We start from the raw sequence: 19481 nt of genomic DNA on the forward strand, positions 1-19481 counted from the left end.
TTTCGATTTCTGAAAATGGGTTCTGCTGCGTGAAGTTGGCACCGCCCATTTTGTTTTTCGTATAAATTGTTTATAAATCGTGAACAAACGAAAATTTTTTGTGAACAATCGTGAACAAACGATGAACAAACGATCTGCATGGTTAATTTTCGATTTGCTATAATTTTCAGGTACGTGAAGTTGGCACCGCCCATTTTGTTTTTCGTATAAATTGTTTATAAATCGTGAACAAACGAAAATTTTATGTGAACAATCGTGAACAAACGATGAACAAACGATTTGCATGGTTTATTTTCGATTTCTGAAAATGGGTTCTGCTGCGTGAAGTTGGCACCGCCCATTTTGTTTTTCGTATAAATTGTTTATAAATTGTGAACAAACGAAAATTTTATGTGAACAATCGTGAACAAACGATGAACAAACTATCTGTATGGTTTATTTTCGATTTCTGAAAATGGGTTCTGCTGCGTGAAGTTGGCACCGCCCATTTTGTTTTTCGTATAAATTGTTTATAAATCGTGAACAAAGAAAAATTTTTTGTGAACAATCGTGAAGAAACGATGAACAAACGATCTGCATGGTTAATTTTCGATTTGCAATAATTTTCAGGTACGTGAAGTTGGCATCGCCCATTTTGTTTTTCGTATAAATTGTTTATAAATCGTGAACAAACGAAAATTTTATGTGAACAATCGTGAACAAACGATGAACAAACGATCTTCATGGTTAAATTTCGATTTCCAATAATTTTCAGGTACGTGAAGTTGGCAGCGCCCATTTTCTTTTTCGTATAAATTGTTTATAAATCGTGAACAAACGAAAATTTTATGTGAACAATCGTGAACAAACGATGAACAAACGATCTGCATGGTTAAATGTCGATTTCCATTAATTTTCAGGTACGTGAAGTCGGCACCGCCCATTTTGTTTTTCGTATAAATTGTTTATAAATCGTGAACAAACGAAAATTTTATGTGAACAGTCGTGAACAAACGATGAACAAACGATCTGCATGGTTTATTTTCGATTTTTGAAAATGAGTTCTGCTGCGTGAAGTTGGCACCGCCCATTTTGTTTTTCGTATAAATTGTTTATAAATCGTGAACAGACGAAATTTTTTTGTGAACAATCGTGAACAAACGATGAACAAACGATCTGCATGGATTATTTTCGATTTCTGAAAATGGGTTCTGCTGCGTGAAGTTGGCACCGCCCATTTTGTTTTTCGTATAAATTGTTTATAAATCGTGAACAAACGAAAATTTTTGGTGAACAATCGTGAACAAACGATGAACAAACGATCTGCATGGTTAATTTTCGATTTGCAATAATTTTCAGGTACGTGAAGTTGGCACAGCCCATTTTGTTTTTCGTATAAATTGTTTATAAATCGTGAACAAACGAAATTTTTTTGTGAACAATCGTGAACAAACGATGAACAAACGATCTGCATGGTTTATTTTCGATTTCTGAAAATGGGTTCTGCTGCGTGAAGTTGGCACCGCCCATTTTGTTTTTCGTATAAATTGTTTATAAATCGTGAACAAACGAAAATTTTATGTGAACAATCGTGAACAAACGATGAACAAACGATCTGCATGGTTTATTTTCGATTTCTGAAAATGGGTTCTGCTGCGTGAAGTTGGCACCGCCCATTTTGTTTTTCGTATAAATTGTTTATAAATTGTGAACAAACAAAAATTTTATGTGAACAATCGTGAACAAACGATGAACAAACGATCTACATGTTTTATTTTCAATTTCCGAAAATGGGTTCTGCCAGGTTCACACACATAGTAAATTGTCTTCTTTTATCCTTTGATTGAAACTGGAAGTAGTAGATCACTATTAGATCTTGTATTGTCTAATGTTTTCAGTATCACTATTGGATCTTGTATAGTCTAGCATACTTTCAGTATCACTATTGAATCTTGTATTGTCTAATGTTTTCAGTATCACTATTGGATCTTGTATAGTCTAGCATACTTTCAGTATCACTATTGAATCTTGTATTGTCTAATGTTTTCAGTATCACTATTGGATCTTGTATAGTCTAACATACTTTCAGTATCACTATTGAATCTTGTGTTGTCTAATGTTTTCAGTATCACTATTGGATCTTGTATAGTCTAGCATACTTTCAGTATCACTATTGAACCTTGTATTGTCTAATGTTTTCAGCATCACTATTGGATCTTGTATAGTCTAGCATACTTTCAGTATCACTATTGGATCTTGTATTGTCTAATGTTTTCAGTATCACTATTGGATCTTGTATAGTCTAGCATACTTTCAGTATCACTATTGAATCTTGTATTGTCTAATGTTTTCAGTATCACTATTGGATCTTGTATAGTCTAGCATACTTTCAGTATCACTATTGAATCTTGTATTGTCTAATGTTTTCAGTATCACTATTGGATCTTGTATAGTCTAGCATACTTTCAGTATCACTATTGAATCTTGTATTGTCTAATGTTTTCAGTATCACTATTGGATCTTGTATAGTCTAGCATACTTTCAGTATCACTATTGAATCTTGTATTGTCTAATGTTTTCAGTATCACTATTGGACCTTGTATAGTCTAGCATACTTTCAGTATCACTATTGGATCTTGTATTGTCTAATGTTTTCAGTATCACTATTGGACCTTGTATAGTCTAGCATACTTTCAGTATCACTATTGAATCTTGTATTGTCTAATGTTTTCAGTATCACTATTGGACCTTGTATAGTCTAGCATACTTTCAGTATCACTATTGGATCTTGTATTGTCTAATGTTTTCAGTATCACTATTGGACCTTGTATAGTCTAGCATACTTTCAGTATCACTATTGGATCTTGTATTGTCTAGTATACTTCCAGTATCACTATTAGCTCGAAAGTCTACCGTAGTTTCAAAAATCTTACTTGTTTATCAGTTCAATATCCTGCAGTTCAGTGAGAGAAGTAAAAATTACAATACTATTTTGAACTCTGTTTGCAGGTATCAAGTCAAATATATGAGAATAAGGGATACAAGAATTTCATTATTAACATCACATACTTCTTTATTCTTAGAGTACCACATTTTATTCTAATTGTTATAAAAATGAAGTACTGCATTGTTTTAGTACCTGCAACTCATACAAGATTGCTGAGAATGAAAATGATGAATTGTATGTATTCGTATTTCAGCCTTAGACCCAGCCCAACCTGAGTTTGAAGGCGCAGATGAAATTGTTCGTATTGACGATAAGGATGCTGATTTTGTGGATGTGCTCCATACGAACGGATTACCTTTCATACCTTTGTTCGGATTAGGAATGTTTAGTTCAGTTGGTAAGAGAAGATTTTTGACTTCTTTAACATTTTAAAACCATAAAATATTATCAAGAATAGTAACTATCATGAAATAGTTGTTTTGATACGTTAGTAACAGCTATTTTGAATATTGTTTCCCATGCTTGTTCTAGTCATGCAATTAGGAAATGATTTGCCTAAATAACAAAATGAAATTACATAATCAGCATATACAGGTGGTGATCAGAAAAATGGAAACACCTGAACGAAATTGCAACTTACCAGATTAATATGGTGTCGGGTCACCTTTCGCCTTCAGAACAGCCTTGATGCGACGTGGGATGGAGGCATAGAGGTCGTGAATGGTAGCAAATGGAATTTTACACCATTCCTCGTGCAGGACATCGGCCAGTTCAGTGAGAGAGGATGGAGGTGGAAATCGTCGCCGGAGTCGTGTTTCCAAGACGAACCACAGATGTTCAATTATGTTGAGATCTGGGGATTGGGCGGGCCAGGGGAGGTATTGAACTTCATCCCGATGTTCCTCAAACCACGCTGCAACAACGCCAGCTGTGTGAATGGGTGCATTATCATCCTGGAAGATTGCGTCATTGTCCGGGAACAACATCCGGACCATAGGATGCAAGTGGTCTCCTAAAATTGCGACATAATCGTTGGCAGTGATTCGTCCGCTAAGTGTGACCACAGGACCCAATGAAAACCATGATATGAGGCCCACAGCATCACCGAGCCGCCGCCATGTTTCACAGTTGGGCGGAGACACTGCAGATCATAAGCTTCTTTGGGCGTTCTCCACACATAAACACGCCCCGTGGTTGGGAATAGGGTGAAGGATGACTCATCCGACCATATCACACGTTTCCAGTCCTCAACGGTCCAAGTTGCATGGTCGCGGCACCATTTGCGGCGTGCGAAAGCGTTATGGTCCCTGATGAGCGGTTTGGCCCGTGCAACATAACTCCGTAAGTTCATGTCATATAATTCGCGGCGGACTGTGATTGTCAAAACAGGGTGGGGGAGGTGCTGATTGAGTTCCTCCGTCACTTGCTCCGCACTGGCACGACGGTTCTGCGTGACAATGTGTTTTAATACCCGGCTTGACCTGTCACTCATGATTTTCTTCCGCCCACTGTTCCCGATGTGGTTTTCCCGTGTGTTGTGTAGGCCGTCATCACCTTCGACACTGTCCCACGCGACACACCTAACACAGTAGCCACTGCCGTCACACTCATTCCACATGACCGCGCACCAACAATTTGCCCTCTTTGAAAATCTGAGAGGTCTCCCATTTTACACTACCTCCGTCTGCTGCAGCCACTGGACACATCTGTTCCACTGCGCCTGACGTAGTATGGAGACCGACCTAACACACCACCACCAGCGGTCCGGCGCTGCGGGCGCCACGACACAACTGCCAACCCATACATCTGACGTGTTGCCAACTACAGGTGTTTCCATTTTTCTGATCACCATCTGTACCTCACGATGCAATAGTATTTGTGCGAATTTAGTGAAGTGGAGATTGGAGTTATATGAAAAAATTGATGTTTTAATAATTTTTTTTTTTTTTTAAACTTGTATCTGATGCTTGGGCTATACAGTAGTAGTCTCCCAACGCCTGGAGAAAATGGGGAAGATAGCAGGAAATTCACATGAAGATGGTGGTAATTACTTCTTCTGAGGGGGGCACGGTGTCTCAGTGGTAGAGCGTTTACCTGTAGTGTGTGAGGTCCCCGATTCGATCCCCGGCCAAGTAAGTTTGTGATGGACAACATCCTATTCATAGGTTTTCTCTGGGTGCTCCCACTTCCTCTCAATTCTCATTCCACCATTTTTATCATTAGAGACCGGATGTTTAGTCATTAAAAACTGGGAAATAGGCAGGCACATAGGCGCTCAAATTTTTTTAAAAAGGCAGTAAAATAGGCACTAAAATGTAACTCAAAATAATGAAGATAAATACTCAATACAATATTAAAAAACTAATTTCAAGTCATAGAAAATGTTCAAAGAATATAGGAACATACCTGTTTGTTAGTATCTTCTTTACTGTATATATAAAAACGAAGCTTGACAGGTATTCCATGTATATTTAGTAAATACACTCTCTACAGCACTTTATCACTACACATAACAGTCCAACTTTATACATTTTATCAGTTCACACAACAGTCCAAAGTTTTAGAGCACATATAGTAGTCCAAAGTTCTATGACATCTTATCACTACAAACAACACTTATATTTCTCGGAAGAGGCAGAATCCTTTCTTGAATTATTAAATTAGACCCTATATATTTTTCCCCAATGAAGTATTATTTTGAAGAAAAGGCATAGAATAGGCAACATTAGGCACTAAAACAATTATTTAGGCAGGAATGGGCGAAATAGGCAAAATATATTAACTTAAATTGAAACTATAATCTACCACATAAACTTACAAACGTTATTTTTGATCATTTCTTTAATATTAAAGAATAGGCATTTTGCCTAATATCCAGTCTCGATTTATCATCATTCGCTTGCTTAATCATTCGTCTCCCTTAACCTAATGGGCACAATTGTGGGTCATTAAACTGAAAGATTTCATGTCATTTCATTTTCTTCTACTTTTTCTGAAAGGGAACAACTACGATAATATGATAATTGTTATTGATATATGATGACATAGCATCAATAATAATTAATACTCTATTAACAAATATCAATCTTAATCTATGCAAGAGCGTACACTGTTAAAAATATATTCTTAAATCTGAGAAATTGTTTCTTATCTGTGCACCGAGAAAATCTTTTCTTAGAAATAAGTGTTTGAAATTCTCATTAATGAGAAATGAAGAAAAGTAGAGGAGGTTGTATAAAGCGGAACGAGATACCACACTGTTTCTTTTTTTTTCTTTCTTTTTTTTTTATGAATGAGAATTGCTAAATCTCATTTCTAAGAAAATATTGTCTCGGTGCATAGATAAGAAACGGTTTCTCAGATTTAAGAAATTATTTATTATTATTTATTTTTTTTTTTTAAGTGTAGTGACCCAAGAAAGGTTTGGAAAGAAATTTATAGAAATTTATGAACTCTAAAAACAAAAATTACTAATTTCTTAACACTTTGAGGATTAATGAAAGTTAGAATCTGTCATTTATTTATTATTTCACAGGACACGTTGACTTCTATATGAATGGTGGTAAGACACAGCCAGGCTGTATTACCAATGTTAAACTCCCAAATGTTACAACTGTGAAAGATTTCTTATTGCTTCCACTTACAGGTAAGATAATAGTGTATTCTTTTCTTTTTGGTTGGTCCATAACAGTTATATTGAATTTTTGTTGTAATAAACATTTAAAATTAACAATTAAATCGGAGCAATAAAAAATGTTACATATGCAAAATAAGTATATAGATTTTGCTTTAATCCTTTCAAAACCTGATATTTAAAAAAAATCATTATTCCTGCATTTTTTTGAGTCAAAAGGGGATGTAAATAACACAAGTAAGGATGCTCTATTGACAGCATCATCTAGTACCCATCTAAGGTACCTATTGTTGAATTGATCAATTGAAATATTTTGTTATAAGAATGAAGAATAACGCTATTAACTAAATGTCTATCGGAGTAAACACAGAGACTAAAAAATTAATGTATATACTTTAAAATTATTTAGTTCTAAAAGTACTTAGATTTCAAGCAGGCCCGGAGCCAGCCCAAAAATGTAGGGAACCGGTAGAAGTTAGGGGCCCCGATCCAACCATATCATAGTTAATTTGCAATCCTACCATGAAAATTTTAGGAGGCCGGCCCCCGTGCGCCCCCATGGATACGCGTCTGGTTTTGAGTATGGGAAAGGTCTTCAGTTGGGTCTGTTCGGATACAGAATTGCCAATTACTTGTAAATATAAATTTCTAACTAGTAAGTTCTCCTAAAGTGAAAAAAATGGTCTTTATGGATTTTTAGCGAACCTTTAGGTCTATTATAAGTATACACTGCAGTTATTTCATTTAATAGGTCTGTAAGTCGCAATCTTAGTAAATTTGATGGCCAATAATTCTGGAAGCAAACTTCCCAGCTTGTCCACACACGAAACGATGTCACACCTTAATGAGCTTAGTAGGCACATGAAATGGTGTGCAGACCTTTGGTTCATAAGTAAGCACCAGCAACTTTGGGATTTTGAACTTGCCTTGAATAAGCCGTGGATAAGCCCATAAACCCTAAATTTGATGCCAATAACTTGGGAGCCAAAGATTTGTACTCACTACCGGTTAAGATCAGATTAGTTTCATCGATAGCTTGTTATATTTAATATCCTTTCGCTAAGACCAAAGCCAATTTTGAAGGCTAATAACTCTTGAAACAAAGGCTTAGAAACCCTAATATTCCGTATGCTTACTAAGCATGCCATTTTAAAACACTATGTCAATTTTAGTAAAGATAGAATGAGGTTCATTGAATGCTTACAATATAGTACAGTAATATTCTTGTGACTGATTTTTTTAGAAACAACAGATGAAAGATGAAAAATAAACATACGACAAGAACTACTGATGTATTGTTGACGATACATAATGTCCATTGGTTAACTGTGTTTATCATTGCTTGGTAACAATGTTCAACATACATTGCTGTTGCTTTAGTTTCTCATCATAAATAACCATACAGAATTATGTTTGTATATTGAATTCTATGCAAAAAGAATTCAAGCCTTAATAATCATTAAATAATAACATTAATTGTATTATCGTTTCAGTGTTAACTGATATTTTCACCTGTAGTCACACACGAGCGCCAGTGTACTTTAACGAGGCGATCCGCCATTTCAATTGCACCCTCTGGGGACGCAAGGAAGTTGTGCCAGAGTTGGGATCCGTTACGTAAGTTTTATTATAGCCTAAGATATGTGATGCTAATAACAATTTAAGGGTTTGGTGCAAGAAACAGGCAGCTCCACTTTTTCCAGAATGTAGCAAATTAAAAAAAAAAAAAAGTTTTAAAAATTCACACAAACTCGGGGTATAGGCAGCTCCATCTGCCGCATTTCTTTGGAACTAGCGGGTGGAGCTGCCTCATTCTTGTACCAAACGAAGCGCCTTTTTCTTTTGTATGTGATATGGTGTGCAACTCAATAGCGGCACAAAGTGGAGCTGCCTCCTCCTTGCACCAAACCCTTCAATTAAGAATACAAATATAGTATTTATGTTTCTCTCCTGTAGCTTGTTTCAACGTTACAAATTTTTATTCCTAACTTGTGAAACTCGGGTGTCTGCGTTGTTGGATATGGGGGTTGTGTAGGCTGTGTGATTGGATACTGCTTCAAGATAGCAATAGGAGTACTAAGCCTATCCTGTGATGTGTGTTAAAAGTACAAAAGTGCAAAAAATATGTTGGAACTTTCATATTAAGACAGAGTAATGCCTGTCCCAAAATCCCAACTATCCTAGTATGCAAAGATAAAAGTGGATCTGAAAATGTAAGGAGATGCATGGTGGCACGCCGTTCTCCTATCTATCTTTCCTCATTGTAGTTTTAGGAAGTGGGGGAAGCCATAAATATTTTTTGAAATGGAGTAAGGGCGTCTCCCCGCGTTCCCCCTCTTTTAAGTACAGTAGAGTTCCTAAAACTCAGCACTCGATAACCCGGGAGTCCGACAAGTCGGCCGCATCCTGGCAGAGCGACAAAACCGTGCGAATCTGCAGACCCGTTCAAGGTCATTGACGGGTGTTTTCTGATGTACTGTATAGTATGTATTCATTAATTTTCATTTTCATGTATAGCAAAGACTCTGTGCCTTCATAAAGTACGTACTTTTTCTTTGTGTAAGGGTAATTTTCTGTTGTATTCCCAAGCAACCAACACATACAAGTACAGTATTAGGCTATATCTTCTGAGGAAATATAAAGGTAACCAAGTATGTTCTGTCGGTTTTTCACCCACCACTTTCGAACATCAATATGTCACCTAAGACGTAAGTGGAAGATCAAAAATAGTCCCTATCAGCATCGACGATCTTCTGCAATAGCGTTTCCCATCCAAGGCGTAGAATGGTGTCCCTGGTCACCCCAGCCATGGAAGGCTTAGCGTTGTCCTCTAACACGAGAACCCTTTGCGATTCAGAAGTGCTGGCTCCAGAGTTTTCAATTTTTCTTAAACACGGCTCAATTGCTGATAGTACACAATTGTATTGATGCTCTGACCAGCTGGTAGCAGTTCCGGATGCAAGATGCCGCGGCCTTTCTGTACTGTTTAGGCCTTTCTGAGTACTTTTTACCTCCCTTTCACTGTTCATGATGGGGTAGAATGCTTCAAATCGTTGCTGTTAATGTTTTTTCTTTCTGGAGAAAGGGGGAATTATGCAATTGCACTGGGCGGCAAATTGCTTAAGGTCGGCCCTGGGTGGAAGATCAATTATGGTAGGATAGACAAAAAACCACACTTCAAGAGGGCTGGATAACAGGACACCTACCGATCCTGGTAAAATGCTAGTATAAGGTTGAGCTGACTCAATAAGCTTGTCCAAAAATATATTTGTTTTCGTCGTTTAAAATTGTCTTCAAAGAGAATATGATTCACTATGCAATGTAGTTTACAAACGTAACAATGTACTAGTTCTTTAGATTTATTGATTACTATAAATAAAGTTCCTTTCCTCTTAATTAGTCAAATGCACCAATTAACAGCAATTAACAACAATTTTAGGAATGATCCAAAAATTCATCAAAAGTTTGTGATCTTGGCCAATAACTAGTTTTTGGATCAGATTCCACAGAATTTAAGAGTGGCCTCTAAATCGAGTTTTCGTATTTTATACGGAATAAGGCCATCGTAACGAGTAAAGTGATAGTTTGAGTTTGGCCATATTATATGTAGTTCTCCAGATATAAGGCGTACAAAAAATTTTTTGATTAGAACATATTGGATTTTCTGGTGCAATTTTGAATCAGGGAACACAAAATTTTTGAACAGTAACTAATTCGAGTTTTCGTTTTTTTTTTTCTTGTTTTTAGTTTTTTCTTTTCTTTTTTCTTAGTCTACTACGTAGTATGAACTGAATTTTCTTTTTTTTCAGTAAACTGGTTAAATCTGATGAGTGTACGCCAGAAATCTGTCAGAGCCTCGGTTTGGAGACACCTCGTCTTCCAGCAAGAGGTGACTTCTACCTGACAACTAACGGAAAACCTCCATATTGTAGTAAGTTTTCAATATCGTAATTTATCTCTAATTACAAGCATGTAAAATGTTGAAAATTCAAATTTGTATTCAGAGAAATTTTTGGCACTCGAGAAATCTATTTATGTTATGACAATTCTAACACATAAGTTATTATTATTATTATTATTATTATTATTATTATTATTATTATTATTATTATTATTATTATTATTATTATTATTATTATTATTATTGAATCAATTGTAAAATATTGCTCTTAAACATCAAATAATTTTAATTAACTAAAAGTATTTCATGCGTATTTGAATAATAATGATAATAATAAATACAAAGCACAGAACTCCATTTTGTTCTTTGTTTTTAATTGAGGATTACATGTTCTTATAAATATTTCTTACAGAACTCTTGGAAGTTTAAGAGTGAGTGGTAAATTCAGATTATTGTCTCTCATTAACCGTAGTGCTAGTTATAACATGAGGTTTGATGGTCTATATTTCCGTATTTTTTCATAACTAGATATATAACACAATTACAGTTTACAATTTACCTAAAATAATTGACAAAATTATTTAGAAAAATAATTTTCCTTTATGTATTTTTAATATACAAACTACAGTGTGGGCGTGTATTAACTCCCTATTGAAAATTGTTTATAACTTTTTAAAATATTTAACCAGTTTTCATGAAAAAAGTATTTTGTTCCTTTAGAATTTATTACGTGATATCTCATTTATGTCATTGCAAGATCAGTGGCGAACCATGCCGCAACGTCTAACCTTGCGTGAGCGGGCCCAGCTGGCATCCCGGTGCGAAGTATGGCAATCCGTGGTACAAGTACAGAGATGGTAGCGAAGTGTGAAAGAACCTCAAGTCTTGCTAGATCGAAAGACCATAAGGAACTGCCATTCAAAGCTTATGGGCATACGTTTTGGAGCAGATATTAGGAAACACGGTTGTTCCTCAATATCCAGGAAGGAGGGAAATTTGCAAGTGGCTCAGAAAAAGTTCCCTCAAAGTTCTTTGAAATCACAAAGAAAGGCGTCGCGTGATAGTGATTTAACCCAGCACACAATCCGAACTATCATGAAGGAAGAGTTGGATTTTCGTCCATGGAAATCACATTACTGCCAGGAGTTATTGCCAGGAAATTGTTATTATCAATCGGATTATTGGAAGATGATGCTTGCTTGGTACGAAGACTGGTGCAATCTTTTCGGTAACATTCTGTCAGATGAAGAGGTGTTTCATGTTGGGGACTTTGTTAACAGGCACAATTGCTATCCGAGAGTGGTTGTTGTAAAGAGCCAATATCACCCAAAGGTCACAGTGTGGGCGACATGATATTCAAGAAAGTTTGTGGGTCCATATATCATTCGGAACACAATGAATGCAGTACGGTTTGATTGAAGATTATATTCATGGTGTTCTATCCAGAACAATTACAACGACCTAATCTTATGCAAGATGGGCACCAGTTCATTTCACACGTCCTGTCTGTGCGTCGCTCGACGCCCATTATCCATGACGCTAGTTGGCACATCGTGGCCCCCTTGAACGTCCAGGAAGGAATCCTGACCTAACACCCTCCGACTTTCTCTGGTGCGAATAAGGAAGTTTATCGCAAGACACCAAGAACTCCTGATAAATTGGAGGAGCGAATTCGCCAATTTCTTGCAAAAATACCGCTAGAGTATCTGCAGAAGTCTGTCGCAACATCCCCAACCGTTTACGAAAACTTGCGGATAATGTTCGTGCTGATGTGGAATTTTAGCACTGATAATGATTCTACCATTGTAAGGAACAAAATACTTTTTGTTTCATGAAAATTGGTATTAAAAATATTATGGAAGTATGAAAACAAGGTACAAACAGTTTTCAATAAGAAGTTAATTCTCGCCCAAATTGTAGATATTTTAGGAACTAAGTTAACAAGTGCTTCTTCGTGACCAACCGCACGTTGCAAAGGTTACAGGACATTCTTTGTTCAGACAAGAGGTGCCTTTAAAACACAGGTTAGAAACATAAGAAACTACTAATATAATTCAGTAGATATTGCTTTATAGGGAAATATTAGTACTAAAAAATCTCAAGGATACTTTCAAAATATTCTTCTAGTAAACAATAACATATTTAAATAAAGGCTGTTCTAATCACAGCAAATATACATTTAATTTACAATATAAAAATTTACAATCTACTTAAAACAGTTTATAATATTAATAGGAAATAGGGTTTCAAAAGTAATTGTTAATACTAAAGTTAATTAGGGACCACGGTGGCTCAGTGGTAGAGCGATCAACTCTGGTGTGAGAAATCCTAGGCCCTATCCCACGTCATGTATTGTAAATTTATGGTGGACAACATCGTTGTCTGTAGTTTTCTCGTGGTTATCCTTTCTTCCTACATTCTCATTCCATCAATTCTTTCGTATTCATTCACTTTCGGGTGGACAAACACCGTGCTCGTGTGTTTTCTCGGGATTCTCCCGTTTCCTCCCACTTCTTCATTCCACCATTTCCCTCGGTTTCTCATTATCACCGTCTCCTTTAGCCTAACCGGCATAAGCGTGGTACGTTAAACTTAAAGATTTCATTTCATTTTCATCCACTTTCGGTAATTATTAGTCTCCTTATATAACCTTGGGACATAAAACTTAAATATTTAATTTTTGTTAAAGTCAATGAGTACTACATAGTCAATAGTAATAATGTATTATATCTACTGTATTCATTTAATGTATTACATGGTTAATCCATAAGGTAATGAAACTTTCCGCCGCACGCCGTTCCAATTGCCAGCAGCGCACTTCCGGCGGGAGGATTTGTGGTGGGTGTCTAAGCTAAGCAACGCACCAGCCGGCAGTCGCTCTTGAGCTTTGACGCGGATCGAAAGCTAGTTTTGAGTTTATGCTACGGCAGAGAACGTGAGAAATAGAACTTTCACTGGAGCAGCGCTATGCGACTACAGGTCGGAATCGAGATGACCACATTTTTTCACTTTGGCCACATTTTTGTCCAAAGCACTCGGTGAAAGGCGTTCAGATCGCTTCATGTCTTCAACGGTCTCCTGTCCGTTCTTGAACTCACTCAACCACCAGAAAACCTGGGCCCTTGACAGGGCTTCGTCTTTGTAAGCCTCCTTGACTAAGGCAAACGTCTAGGAAGCTGATTTGCCGAGGTGGAAGCAAAATTTAATCGCATAGCGCTGCTCTAGCGTACGCTCCACTTCTTATGTTCTGTGCTGTGACAAAAACCCCCGAAAACAGCTTTTGCGCCACGCGTAATCCTCACTGCATCAAAGCTCGGACGCGACTGCTTTAGCCCTCCATCACAACCCCGCCCCCCTCGCCGGGGAGTGCGCTGCTGACGACAGGAGCGCCGCGCGGCGGCTAGTGTCATTACCCTACGGATAAATTTTGTATATTTAATAGTTTCATGCTTATGTAACATACTGTTACTTTCTCTTTTTGCAGAGCCAGACCCTGAGAATGATGCAATCATGAACAAAGCATTAGGCAAATTGTCTTCGTTTAACCCGTTTTGACGCCGTTCGATGTGAGAACGACAACCAACAAAACGATTTGTCTGGCGGGTGAAGAGTATTTTTTGATATAGAACAGCTGAGAAAGAAAAATGAAAACATGCAGCAATCCGGAAATTGATGTCCAACAGTGTTTCAGTTGGAAACCATTTTAAAATATTTATCAACAAGAACTACCACGAAACAGTGATATTTTGTGACCTGATTTATGCTCCATCCCTGAACCAAAGGATTAACGTAAAATGCCCAATAGAGCTGTAGGATTGGTTTCATTTTAGATTTTATTTTAGATTGACGTAATTATTTTTGTTAACTAATTTGTATTTTTAGGTTTTATATGATCCCATGTCACAAAAATAAAAGTTTGTTTCTACTTTCAATCATGTTAAATAGTTTGTTCATGTTTTATTGTCGCTACTTTTACCGATTTCCATTAGGCATTGTTAAGTGAGCTGTCTGAAACCACAGTGAACTAGCGACCTAGGTATATATATTTTCGCTGGTTTTTGATTTAAGCATAAAACCATGTAAGTTACACATTGGATCTTATTCCACAATAACATTCCATAAAAAGAATTGCAATGGACGTTTGAAGAATAACAGGAATCTTGGGTTCGACTGAGTGAACAGTGTAGAAGAAACTCATCGTTACTTTGATGGTTAAGGTACATATTGTTTTTTTTTCAACGCTTTCTCAGCTGTTTTGGGAACACTTAAGCTTTGGGACACACTTGTTTTGGTACAGTTTCAAGTATCCATTTTATTTATTTATTTATTTATTTTTTATTTTTTGCAGATGTACTCGAACCTCTACTAGAACTAGAACGTTGCCCTAGAACACTCGGCCACGAGGGCCGACAGCAGTTTCCCTTAATTTCCGCTATATGTAGTTCATGACTCTTGATGTTGTATTTGTATCGGCCAATAAGATCAGAGGATATCTGAAATTCTTGGAATCTCCCACACACCAAGGTCTGTGGGGTCGTTAATTACGCCTCTGGGCCCGTTCCATACACGACAAATTCATTGAGGGGAATATTGACAAATCTGATAATATTTCTAGTGCCCCTAATAGTAGACATTTTTTTTTTACGGAAATGGGCCCACGATTCATTGTTGTTTTATTTACCTTTAGTATGCTGTTCTGTTTATATAATGTAGTGAACTTGTTTGATGCTTCACTTATAATTTCATTTTCGTATCGTATATGAAGTAAGACAATTTTGTCTTAAAATGGGAACCCCTTGAACGGCGGGGAGCCTCCCTGGAGGTGGGGGGCAGTGGCCCCCTGCCTCCCATTAGTTACGGCCCGTCGTCGTGGCAGTCATTTTTCTTATTTGGAAGGTATTGTTTACGTAATTAATTTTGTAATTCTGTTATTTCTTTATTATTATTGCAAAGTCGAGACTTGGCTATATATTTTATATCTTATGAATTTTCTGATTGGATTTCAAGTCTTTTTGTTGAATAATAAACACATTCCACTTCAGGGGGTCTGGAGGAGGGAAATATTATCCTGTTGCTTTTCATTGGTTTACTTCCAGGCTACACCAAACCTGGATACTGTACATTTCACCTTTCTATATCTACGGGAAGTACCCTAAAGGTTGTGATGATCATAAGAGAATAAGTGAATAAGTGATTAGATCAGTGAACTTTGCGTATTGACATTTCAAATATCAGGTTGTCAGAAAAGTCATGACGTATTTCGGTAAAATATGACAAATTGTGGTTTGTGGATATACTAGAGTTATTCAGATCATGCAATAGTTTGTCATGAATAGCTAAGATGTTGAGCGTTTGCGTAGTAGTATTGCTCTTTGTTTGGTTTGGTTTTACAGATTTGATCAGAGATGGCGTGGGTGAATGAAAACTTAACCCGCCGCCCACCGCGACCCACTCTGACCCATGATCCACCACCCAACTTGGCCCTCTCTGACCCACTACCCACCATGACCCACTCCCACCTACCACCCATAATGAACCACTGACCCACCAAAACACACAGTCATAAATTCTCACACATGATCCACGTTCTCTTTTCTACCGGCTAAAGAGTTTATACTTGTAATAAAACCAGGTTGTCAAATTCTAACTAATCGGAGTTTAAATTTCTACAGTCAAACCCTCAAGCACCGCTCTGTTACAATAACAATGGATCTGACCTTTAGGATATAAAATGGTAAAGTGTTTGTCATGGGCAAACTTACGATGAATTTCAATTAAATTATCATGGTCTAATTTTTTCCTTGTTGAATTATCGATACGTGTAAGTTTAAAAGCGGATGAAATTTGAAACTCCCAAATCAAGGTACGTAGACCAACATACAGAAGCTTATATTACAAATTTTATGACTATTTTCTCACAACGTAATGGGTTCATTGCCCTGTGCTCTAAGCGCTCCATATAATAAACAAGCTTTTAGCAATTATTATAAAGCGCATGGTAAGCATATATGGATATATGATGCGAAGCACTGTATTTTTTGTAAGGTTGATTTTGAGTTTAACGTCCTTTTCAGCAGCGAGGCGATATGTAAATGGACCTACCCCATGCCGTAAACGTCGCCAACACCTAGTGGCCCACTTGCGGGTAAACGTCGATCGTCAATATAGAGACGAGACGGTGTTCCACTGCCGGCAGGGTTTCCTCGAGTCGAAACAGATATCTCGCGTCGGGGTGTTGAAGTTTCCACCGCGACGCAGCGAGGACTTCGTTTTGTTCCGCGCTCCTTCGATTCGTCGCGGAGCATCGCTTAGGGACCAACACGATGCATGCGGTTATTATTATATATTATTTTTTCCTGACGAATTGTTCCTAAAGTGAGCTCCGGGGGTCAAGAATAACCACTGCTTCATGAAGTGAATAATCTTGAGTGTGATAATTGTATGAATTTAGATGGCAACTGTCGTCGATCATTAGAAAGTGAGTATGGGAGAACTATGAAAGAAAGTAAATAGACACGCGTCATTTTGTTATAAAATTACACGGCGAACGTATTTTATCTTATCCCAAACAGTTATCGTCTCATATATACGGTTAAAAGAGCACTCTGATTGACCAGATTAAAACGATCTCAACGATTTATCCCTTTACAAGCGATGCGTCCTCCATCGTCTACGTGGCGAAGTCGGAAAAACACCCGCCCAGTAATCATAAGATTGGTGGTTTCAACCCTCCTCCGGGATAATTATCTGAAACTTTTTTAATGTTTTTTAGACTCACCTTAATGTAATCAAATCACACATATAGGTGACTTAACATATTTTGGGGGAGTAATTTTGTGGTTCATTGGCGTTTTGTCGAGTCCGAAGATGCTGTCTTCAATGCCGTGAGCAGAGAGGTTCGTTAAATGAATTAACTTAAAAAAATAATCCAGTGCCCTGAGACACCGGATTCCAATCAATATAAGTATGTGTCAAATGCCGTGCCGTGAAAAATCAGGGCCCGAGGTGAGAGCATATGGCAGCGCCTCCGTACATATGAGTTGTCACTTTAAAGTTGACTTTTCTGGACTATTGTTTCTGCATAATACTTTACTATTTTATCACGACTGAAATCAGAAAGTTTCAGCATTCTTACACTGGAATCACAAAAGTGTGTCCACACTGAATTCACTGTCTTACACTGAATTCACTACAGCACAATTTTTTCCTTCTTCCAGAACAGTGTTGTCTTAGAGTAGTGGCTTAATCGTTAGTTTCGTAATGTTGGGGACGCAAGTTCGATAACGGGTGTGACTTTTTAGTAAATTTTTACAATCTACAAAACTGATACTTTTGATTTATACTAACATGAAAAATATTCAATTTCTCTGAGTCTAAGAGTTGAGACAACTTCCTTTATAGTTGAAACGCCAATAACACAAATTATGTCATCTGTATCAACCTTCGTAACTGTCTGGCAAGTAACGTGTTTGGACAAGAATTGATGAATACATAAGGGCTAAACACGTCCTTACTGCTGTAGTATGGGCCAAAACTGAGTTCCAAGGAATTTTTCGTAGCTGTGCTCAAATCACTAATAGTGATCGAACTTATAATAGGGATCGTTAGTCACGAGAATGATCCTATTTCAGATGTCACCTCTCCTTTCTACTTAGAAGAAGGGTGAAACAAAATGCATGACTGTCATCAGCTAACAAATCTTTATATTCCATTTCTTCTCATAAAGTGATAATTCTATCTGTAAATCCGTAAACGTAATAATATTATTGCGTTCATGTATAAACCTAAGAAACATCTGACATACTCTATATCTTTTCTGTTCCTATGAATAACTTCGACTATGTTACTTTTTCTTTCCTTCTGTGGTAATAATAATAATAACAATAATAATAATAATAATAATAATAATAATAATAATAATAATAATAATAATAATAATAATAATAATAATAATAATAATAATAATAATAATAATAAAGGAATAACATAATTACAATACCAATTACATAAACATTATCTTTCCATTCAGAAAAATTAATAATTACCACAACGGGATTTGAACCCAAGTAGCTGCAATGGAAGTTTCCTACTTTAACATTTTTTTTAAACAAATCGCCCCAAGCGGAGTATTGTTCGCCATTGGCACCTCATGTCCTTTTGACGTATTCCAAACACTACAGGAACACGAACACAGAAATACTGAGGACAATTAAAATTCCGACCTTGCTCTTCAGAGGAATTCGAACCCCTAGTGGATTGCGCCTCATGATCAGCAGCCTCATGATCATATGGCCTCAATTTGCCACAAACTCCTTAAATGAATATAAGAAAATAAACTAATAATTATGGAACAGAAACATAGACCTGTCTATTTCTACACGTTTTGATATAACTTAAAGAATGTGAAAATAATTTCTGTCATCTTTTCTTCTTTGGAAGTTAGAAGTTATATTAAAGACGAAATGTAATGTAAGCCGGGACCATCCCTGCAACTGATGACCAGCGCCGCAACTTAGATTCTTTCCTGGGGGGGGGCTTTGGCGTGAGAGACCCGGGTTCAATTCCCGGCGGGAGCTCATGTAGTTAGGATTTCACGTTAATCAGTAGGTCCACGTATCATATAGCCTCGCTGCTGAACGGGACGTTAAACTCAAAATCAACTCAACTCTTTTCTGGAGGGGGCAAGCATTAATAAGCTTTTTGGGCCCCTAGAAAAAGTTGATTTCTAATTATTGGGCCCCCTCTCTCCAACTTTATCTTAATCTTTATGGGCCCACCGGAGCCTGTGGGCCCTCCCGCACGGCAAGGTCTGCGTTTCCGTTAGTTACTCCCTGGGCCCATTACATACATTGCAAAATTATTAAGGGAACAATATTGATAAATCTCAAAGCCATACGAATAAATATTACTCAAATGGGTCCACGACTTAATTTTTGTTCTATTAACCTTTTGTATGCTGTTTTGTTTATGTAATGTAGCGACCCGATTTGTTGCTTCATTTCTAATTTCATGTTCCTATC

General features: G+C 37.1%; 1 protein-coding gene across 1 annotated transcript in view; it reads left to right on the forward strand.

The window, feature by feature from the left end:
* LOC145668844 (pancreatic triacylglycerol lipase-like) overlaps positions 1 to 14403 on the forward strand; it is a 62301-nt gene extending 47898 nt beyond the window's left edge. The window contains exons 6-10 of the mRNA XM_081737045.1: positions 3180 to 3323; positions 6462 to 6572; positions 8054 to 8177; positions 10370 to 10491; positions 13946 to 14403. Coding sequence (XP_081593171.1) covers positions 3180 to 3323; positions 6462 to 6572; positions 8054 to 8177; positions 10370 to 10491; positions 13946 to 14016 — 572 coding nt within the window. The 3' untranslated portion in view covers positions 14017 to 14403. The remainder of the gene's footprint in view (positions 1 to 3179; positions 3324 to 6461; positions 6573 to 8053; positions 8178 to 10369; positions 10492 to 13945) is intronic.
* The last annotated feature ends 5078 nt before the right edge of the window (positions 14404 to 19481 follow it).

This window comes from Thermobia domestica, chromosome 13 (genome assembly GCF_964235325.1).
Source record: "Thermobia domestica chromosome 13, izTheDome1.hap1.1, whole genome shotgun sequence".
Lineage (NCBI taxonomy): Eukaryota > Metazoa > Arthropoda > Insecta > Zygentoma > Lepismatidae > Thermobia > Thermobia domestica.